The following is an 8,433-nucleotide window of genomic DNA, read 5'->3' on the forward strand; positions in this document are numbered from 1 at the left end:
GGGGGAAAGGTTCAGGATGTGGCATCGTATCATGATAGATATTTTATTTAATCAGGACGAGTTGAGCGACATCTGAATGGGCGTTGGCATTTCCTGCAGATAGACTGGTAAGGTACGAGGCTTTTTTTTGTCATTTTTGAGGAAGATGTGAAGCTGTTTGTGTCTGAGGGGATTGTAGGGAAACACCAAAACACTTTTTAAAGTGATTTGTAAGAGAGACTGCTGCAGGTTAGAGGGCTGATTAGTCAGCCTCTGTTCATTCTGCTGATTAAAAAGAATACAATATCCTTAATTATACACCTGGGAGGTGACTGCTGTGTCCATGTCCTGTCACTGCTGAGCTGTGCTGTGCTGCTGGAATTGACTGAATATGTCCTGACTGAGCTCACACTCACAGCCTAAAATCTTGAATATGAAAAATAAAATAAACAGTAGTCTTCATGATTTGGAAGCTCCTAACTATTTCTTCCATAACCAAATCTGATTTTCCACGCTGGCTGAGCTGCGAGCGTATCCAAAGCGTTGCAGTGACCTGTGTGGCGTCATGCAGTGAAGCCGTTTAAGTCAATAAAAGGAGTTCTGTCTGCCAAACAGCCCTGTATTTTTCACTCTGCAAAGTCTGAGAGAACGGGCGAGACATTTGACTGCTCATGTGGAAGCCCGCTCCAGTCATGTGCTAGCCCCTCTCTGATCACAGCCTAATGAGTCTGGAGTTATGATAAGCCTGTGTGATGTCCTGCACCCTCAGACTTTAAACTGCAGCTTAGGTGGAAGTATTTCACTTTTCTTTTTCCTGTTTTTCCCCCCTCTAGAAGTCTTTACTGTTACAGTTCATGATCCATCACAGCATAGCATTGTACTGTGAGTTCACCTCTGTGGCAGGTTGAGCACTCAGCTGCACTATGGCTGACTGGGACTATGACTATCTGATCAAGCTGCTGGCACTCGGGGACTCGGGGGTGGGGAAGACCACCTTTCTCTACAGGTACACCGACAACAAGTTCAACCGCAAGTTCACAACCACAGTGGGCATCGACTTCAGGGAAAAGAGAGTGGTGAGTGATGCTCCTGCTGCACACATGCATGGATGATTCTTGGTTTTAAATAACTTGTGAGAGGGGTTTTTTTGTGTTTTTTTTTCCCTTTAGGCGTACACAGGGAAAGGTGCAGATGGGACGACTGAGAGGAACTTCAAAGTCCACCTTCAGCTTTGGGACACAGCGGGACAGGAGAGGTAAATCATCTGATGAGGGCTGCACAATAAATCTAACCGGAAATGCAATATGGAGTAGTGCAATACTGAAATTGCAGGAAGGTGCAATATCTGCTATATCGTCACACTGTTAAAATAATCGCCTAAGTCATTTTTTGTCAAAATTGTTTTTTTCTTCCCTAAATCATCTCTTCATGACGCCGGCCACCTATGGTAAAATCGCCTCCATCCTCAGTTGATCATATCATGTGATTTTACCCCTTTAAGATAATGGCCTATGTCAAGTATGTGACTTAAGCTGAGTTATTATGCCTAAGTCAAAATAAAATGTGACTTAGGCAATTTTTTAACATGCCTTTGTGACTTAAGCAAGATATGGTAACACTTTATTTTGAAGGTGTCTACATAAGAGTGACATGAGCGTGTCATAAACATGACATGGGATGTGTCATGAACATTAATGACACTTTGAAGTAACATTAATGCTCATGATACTTGTCATGTCATGTTCTGACAGGCTTGTGTGACTCTTATGTAGGCACCTTCAAAATAAAGTGTTACCATATCTTGCTTAAGTCACAAAGGCATGTCCAAAAAAATGGCTAAGTCGTTTATTTCTGTTAAGTTACATAATTGACACACAGTGTTATTACTATGCCAATAGCCATCCTTTGTTACATCCTTTTTGAGTGAAATGATCAATAAATGTCATATGTTACACTTTTGGTGAAGTTTTTTGTGTTTCCTGCAAAACTTGAAAAAAGAGTTAGGCGATTATTTTAACAGGGTGACGATATGTGTGAAGAAAACGTCTTAATTAATTATAGTTGTGCTGCAAGGTGTCCTGGCATACTAATTGTTTACTTAAGACTGAAGAAAAAATATTTGTTTGGTAGAGATCTTCTCAAATTAATAATTTTTATATACAGTCATGGAAAAAAATATTAGACTACCCTTGTAAGATGACGTCTTCCTGTGCATGTTCGTATTGTACCTTACTTGTTTTTGTTTTTATTGTAAAACCCTGAAATACAGTCATAGAAAAAAATATTACGCCATTGTTGTCTTCAATTTCTTGTTCATTTTAATGCCTGGTACAACTAAAGACACATTTGTTTGGACAAATATAATGATAACAACAAAATATCTTGACAATAACAAAAATCATTATCAAAAACAAACAAACATGGAAAATGTCTAGATATCAGCTCTTAAATTAAACTCTTGTGAAGTATTTTTGTTGTCATCATTATATTTGTCCAAACAAATGTACCTTTAGTTGTACCAGGTATTAAAATGAGCAAGAAATTGAAGAAAACAAGAGTGGTCTAATCATTTTTCCATGACTGTATATAAAAAATCCATACTAACATACAAAAAAATGTGTTTCCAGGTTCCGCAGCCTCACTACAGCTTTCTTCAGAGACGCCATGGGCTTCCTGCTGATGTTCGACCTGACCAATCAGCAAAGTTTCCTCAACGTCAGGAACTGGATGAGTATGTGTTGCCTCAGCATCTCTGCTCCGCTTTCACATCAATACTCTTTCAGATCAATGCCTCTCTCTCTCTCTCTCTCTTTCATGTTGCCACTAAGAGTGAGATGTACAGTTGAGAAACTTGAGTTTGAAGTTTGCTCATGCATGTCTATTTGCATTTCACGGGTTTAAATGACTTCCTCTGTGTTGGTCCAGGTCAGCTCCAGGCCAACGCGTACTGTGATAGTCCAGACATTGTGTTGGTGGGCACGAAGGCAGATCTCCGGGATGTGAGGGATGTTCACATCAGACAGGCCCGAGATCTGGCCGACAGATACGGGTGAGGCGACACATACAGCACATGATAAAGGCTGTCTTTTTCTCCATGGTAGCTTTGGTGCTGATCTTAAAAAGCACAAAAAAAAAAACATTTAATAGGACTCTATAAATTGTAAAAAAATAAAAAATAAAAAAAATGAATCAAAATCATAGACTGTATAAACGTAAATGGACGTAGTGACTGTGACGTCCACTGTGGAGGAGCGAGAGACATCTGACGACACTGACTACAGCCTCTCTACACCTCAACCAGACTGAGAGAAGCCGCTGCTAATTCATGTTAGCATTAACTGGGATATTAGTTTTGGCTAGCAAAAAACAAAAACCAAACGCTGAACAAGACATTTTTACTGAACAAAACGTTCAAATAAACTGTCATTAAGTGAAAATACAGTGAAAGGGTCAAAGTTATGAGACCAAACTGGTAAACGTCCTTTTTTATATCTACATGACATTATACATAACTTTATTGACATGTTGCCATGGATACGAATGGTTCTGCTTCTCTCCTGATGATGCTAGCCTTGTTAGTGACCTGTCAATCAAAGGTAGCCACGCCCCAAAATCATACAATCTTTATCTTCTATTTTATTCTAAATGGGGCCATTATTTGAACTATTAACATCAAATTATCTTGAAGAAGATTTTTTACTAGCGATTGAGACTATAGTACTATAAAAATTCTGAGGTAATTAATCAAGTGAGAAGTTTTCTCAATTTGCATTGAAATGGATGGACAGAAATGTTTTGCAGCCAAACTTAGCGCCCCCTGCTGGAATTTTTGGTAGAATGCAGCTTAAGGCACTTCCTGGTTTGCCGCTTTGCTCAGACCCGGAGGTTGCCGCCTGATCAAAATTAAAGCAGAGGTTAATTTTTGAACCACTTTATACATAACACCTGACCTCTGGGGCAAAAAAAGTAGTTTTGTTTTCATATAGGGGGAGTTCACTCATTTATTGGCATGTTTTATTTACACATTTATTATCTTAGATATTCACAAGTGTGTTAGTAACTTAGGTAATATTACTTCAGTGTCATGCTCATTAAATAAAGTACTAAAAACAGGTTTACTTCAATGCTACTTTTAATCTTTCACCAGTACACCACAGGATGGTGCTAGTGAGCTGTTTTCAACTCTCCTATATTGATCAATAATTCAATTTCAGCACAGTGGATTCCAAACTTTGGGGGTCACGAGATGAATGTTCATGAGATTAAGAGAGGTGAAAAGAAGAAAGTACATGCATCACAGATGTTTGTTTACCTTTTTAGAGTGCTGTTTATGGCGACTACTGTCCATTTAAAAAAGCCGCTAAGAGGCTAAGTGGGCTCTTTACTGTGACGCGTTCCAACCAATACATCCAGAGAATCCATGAAGTCCAGAGATGAGTCTTTAAACGGTTTTATTACGCGAACAAAAATGAACTGACAACCAGTTGTCATATTAGAAAAACGTAAGAGTAAAACCTGAGGCAAAACTTGATCAAAAAAGGACGTTTAAAAGAGATGTTCAACAAAAATATTGGAGCCTCACTCCTCTTTGTTCTACCACCCACCATACAACTGAGCAGGTAACTAAGGTGAAACCACACTCCTGTTATTATTTTACTGTTTTAATTATTGTTTACACACATTCTACACATTGATTTTGATTAAAGGGATAGTTTGGATTTTTAAAATTTAATTTCAACTCCTCTCTCCTTCCTCGTCAGCATCCCCTACTTTGAGACGAGTGCGATGACGGGTGTTGACGTGGACCCGGCGGTGTCCACCCTGCTGGACCTGGTGATGAAGAGGATGGAGCGCGGCGCTCACGGAGGCCAGAGCTCCGAGCCCAACGGCAGCCCCGTCGCCAGCCATGAAGTGGAGGCGGTTCAAGTGAAGAGGTGGTGTTCCTGCTGATGCTACCACCAGCAACCTCTCGTCCCACATTCTCCCAAAATAACACTGAATGTTTAAACTGCTGCTGTTTTCTGGAGCTTGACCAGGCTGTCTGTTCGGTTAGAGGATCATTTAAAGGGATAGATTTTTTGAAGTGGGGTTGAATGAGATACATAGTTAGTGTATTATTTACAGTAGATGTCGGTACTTATTTAAACCACCTAAAATTATCAACATCAGTCTAACTATACGCTATATTATTATTATTTATTATATTATTATTATTTTATATGATTTATTATTTAGTATTTTGTCACAGCTTTATCTTGCTGTTAGAAAGCTCTGTTTATGTTTATGCATGGGGAAGTACAGTCATGGAAAAAATTGTTTTCTTTAATTTCTTGTTCATTTTAATGCCTTGTACAACTAAAGGTTGTCATTTCTATAAATAACACAGAAATGCTATCTTTCCATCCATATTATGCTTAGCTGTCAGGTAATAAAGTTTTGTTTTTACTGTTTTCAATGGATCAAACTGATGCGTAAGAAAGGGCTTAAATCTCCGCTTAGCATGCTAATTGTGAGATAGCACATTACGCAGTATGCTGCACTAAAAGTACATTAACATGAACCCAATTAGCTGATATACTATATTGCATGTAGGTATCTCATATCAAATGATTGTGGATGGATGGAATATGGGTAAACTAAAGGTAAACAAATATACCTTTAGTTGTACCAGGCATAAAAATGAACAAGAATTTAGAGAAAACAAGGGTGATCTAATCATTTTTTTCCATGACTGTATGCTCTGGTTAAAACCACCAGAATCCATTGACAAAAACAGTGATTTTAGATCACTGAGCAAGGGAGTTTCTGGTTGACTGCTGCATCGATGGGATAGTTTTTTAGTATTATTGAGTGAAATTGGTGAATCTGACCTAACACCAAAGTCACATAATACCACAAACTAACTAACTAATTAAGGAAGCAGAGGGCCAGCTACTCGTATGTTATGCAAAGTAAAATTGTTGTTTTTGTCAATGGAGTCTGGTGGGCTTGATGTTAGCATAGAACAGCTTCAATTTCCTCAATGTTAACTTAAGCAGGGCTGTCTAACAGCAATATAAAGCAGTGAAAATATTCTAAATATACACTTAAGCTGATTTTGATATTGAATACTGATATTAAACAGTACTTGTGCCTGCTTCTCCAAACTGGGGCTGTACTGACTGACCGACATCTACTGTAGTAATACACTGACTATAGACTAGTACCCCACTTTAAAAAATCCAAATAATTCCCTTTAAAGCCAACTAAAATATTAGAGAATATCTGGCCCAATATTGTTATAACAGTGTGAATTCCTCTCTTGACATTTACTGTCTGTACTGTTATTTATCCACAGCCTGTGCATTGTGGGAAGTGAGAAAAAAAGGAGATAGAGGAGCACAAGACTTTAAAAGATTGTATATAGTGGGTGAACATAGGTATTATTGTAAAAACAGGGATGTTTTAAACACTCAAAGTGGTTATGATGAAGCAAAAAAAGGTCAAGTATTGTCTTCAAATGGGTCATATCAGAGAAAAATACTGTTTATTTGACACATTGAGGCATTGATGGAAGGAATATGCAGGCACATAACGTATATTTATCATGGAGTATAATCAAAAAAACATTTAAGACATGGTTACATTTCTTATATGGATGATCGTTTTTGTTAGAACAACCGAGATAGCAAAGTCACTTGCATGATTTATGACTTTTATACGACATGTACATAAGCAGCCAAGCTTTTTTATGCATTATGGAACGAAGTTGCCATGCAGATCGAACACAAGTACAAGAATGTTAAAGGGTTGTTGGAATTATTCCTGTATAGTGCTGCGTTTGGAATAAAAGACATTTTATGTTTAGGTTATGTATATGTTACCGTCTTGTCATTTAAATTGAATGCACAAAAAGATATACTGCTATTCCGACTGCAAATACAATCCTCACAGACTTTGTTAGCATCATTATTGTTTACACACATTCTACACATTGATTTTGACTAAAGGGATAGTTTGGATTTCTTTGAAGTGTTAGGGTTATATAAGGTTCTTGGTCGGCACGCCATAAGTTTGGAGAAAACAAGTTTTAAAAAGGTCACTTAAAAAAACCCCAACAACATTAGTGTATGTGTACGGTAAATTTAGAATATTTTCGGCACTTTTCCTTGATGTCAGACAGCGATTTATAAGTTTACTCAGGAAGACTTTACGTTTTTTTTTAAGTTTTTATGCTCTCATCAAAGCCACCAAACTATATTGACAAAAACAGTAATTTTAACTCACAGAAAACAGAACTTGCGGGTCTACCAATGCCTCAATTGTTAAGTTTGTTTGTGTTATTGAGTGACTTCAGTGTTTCAAAGGGTGAGTTCAAATTCACCAATGTCACACTATGGTACAAAAAAACCAGTTGATTGAGGCAGCAGAAGATTCACAACTCCTGTGTTTGTAAGTAAAATGGCTGTTTTTGGCTTTAAAGAGAGCCTAAATAACCTCCACAGACTCTGTAACAGAGCTGCCTGATACCAATGTAGGGCAGTGAAAATATTCTAAATATAGCGTACACAAACTGATATTGATTTTTGTTAGGTGGGCCTTTATTTTAGGTGGCTAAAATACATTTTGCTGCCCCGTTGATAGCAGTACATTGCTTAGCTTCTGTGCTAGTACTCCTGCCTGCTTCTCCAAACTGGTGGCATACCGAACGCCATCTACTGTTAATAATACAGGTGCATCTTAATAAATTAGAATATCATGAAAAGTCCATTTCCAGTTGTTCAAGTCAAATAGTCCCAACCAAGTATAGTAGTGCATATGGGCCAACATTTCCATAGTAAACATACTTTTTAAAATTGAGACACTGAATTTTAGGTCTTCATTAAATTTAAGCCATGATCATTATAATTAAATGAAATTAAATAAATTAAGACATGAAATGTTTCATTCTGTGTAATGGATATGTATAATGTGTTATTTCCACTTTTTTAATTGACATAAATAAACTTTTCTATGATATTCTAATGTATTGAGATGCACCTGTACACTGTAGTACCTCAATCAACCCCAAAAATCCAAACTACCCTTTCAAATTTAAAGAGAAACTTAAAATGTCCCGCATTCATGTCAGTGGATTTTTTAAACAAATCGATCTACAGGAGGACATTCATGGAGTCACAAATAAATTCCACCACATTACTTTGGCTGAAAAAAACGTGTAAAAATGATTTTTGTGCCACAAAAAGTGATATTCAACATCAAATTCTACATTTAAAAAAAGGGATACTCCATTTCTTATATGATAATACCTGTTAGTTTTCATACATCTTCCAAAATCCCGAATCGATCCGTACCAAGCTATAGTTCGTTTGAACACATGGTCTTTGGTGTACCTACAAAACATTCCTAATGAGAGGGACGACAGAAACTTATCCTTAAATTTACACATCTATGACATCAATTAAATGGCCAGCT

General features: G+C 37.4%; 1 protein-coding gene across 1 annotated transcript; it reads left to right on the top strand.

The window, feature by feature from the left end:
• Nucleotides 1-678: 678 nt before the first annotated feature.
• Nucleotides 679-4,929, top strand: LOC131975146 (ras-related protein Rab-27B-like). The gene is made up of 5 exons (XM_059337709.1): nt 679-1,055; nt 1,149-1,234; nt 2,607-2,710; nt 2,905-3,028; nt 4,740-4,929. The coding sequence occupies exons 1-5, from the start codon at nt 903-905 to the stop codon at nt 4,927-4,929; spliced, it is 657 nt and encodes a 218-aa protein (XP_059193692.1). The 5' UTR covers nt 679-902.
• Nucleotides 4,930-8,433: the final 3,504 nt, after the last annotated feature.

This window comes from Centropristis striata, chromosome 7 (genome assembly GCF_030273125.1).
Source record: "Centropristis striata isolate RG_2023a ecotype Rhode Island chromosome 7, C.striata_1.0, whole genome shotgun sequence".
NCBI lineage: Eukaryota > Metazoa > Chordata > Actinopteri > Perciformes > Serranidae > Centropristis > Centropristis striata.

Bases quoted from the DNA above. Each gene is read 5' to 3' on its own strand.
- LOC131975146 (XM_059337709.1), top strand. From the start codon at position 903: ATGGCTGACTGGGACTATGACTATCTGATCAAGCTGCTGGCACTCGGG. The intron at 2,711-2,904 runs GTATGTGTTGCC...GTGTTGGTCCAG, and splicing joins CAACGTCAGGAACTGGATGA to GTCAGCTCCAGGCCAACGCG. The intron at 3,029-4,739 runs GTGAGGCGACAC...CTTCCTCGTCAG, and splicing joins GATCTGGCCGACAGATACGG to CATCCCCTACTTTGAGACGA.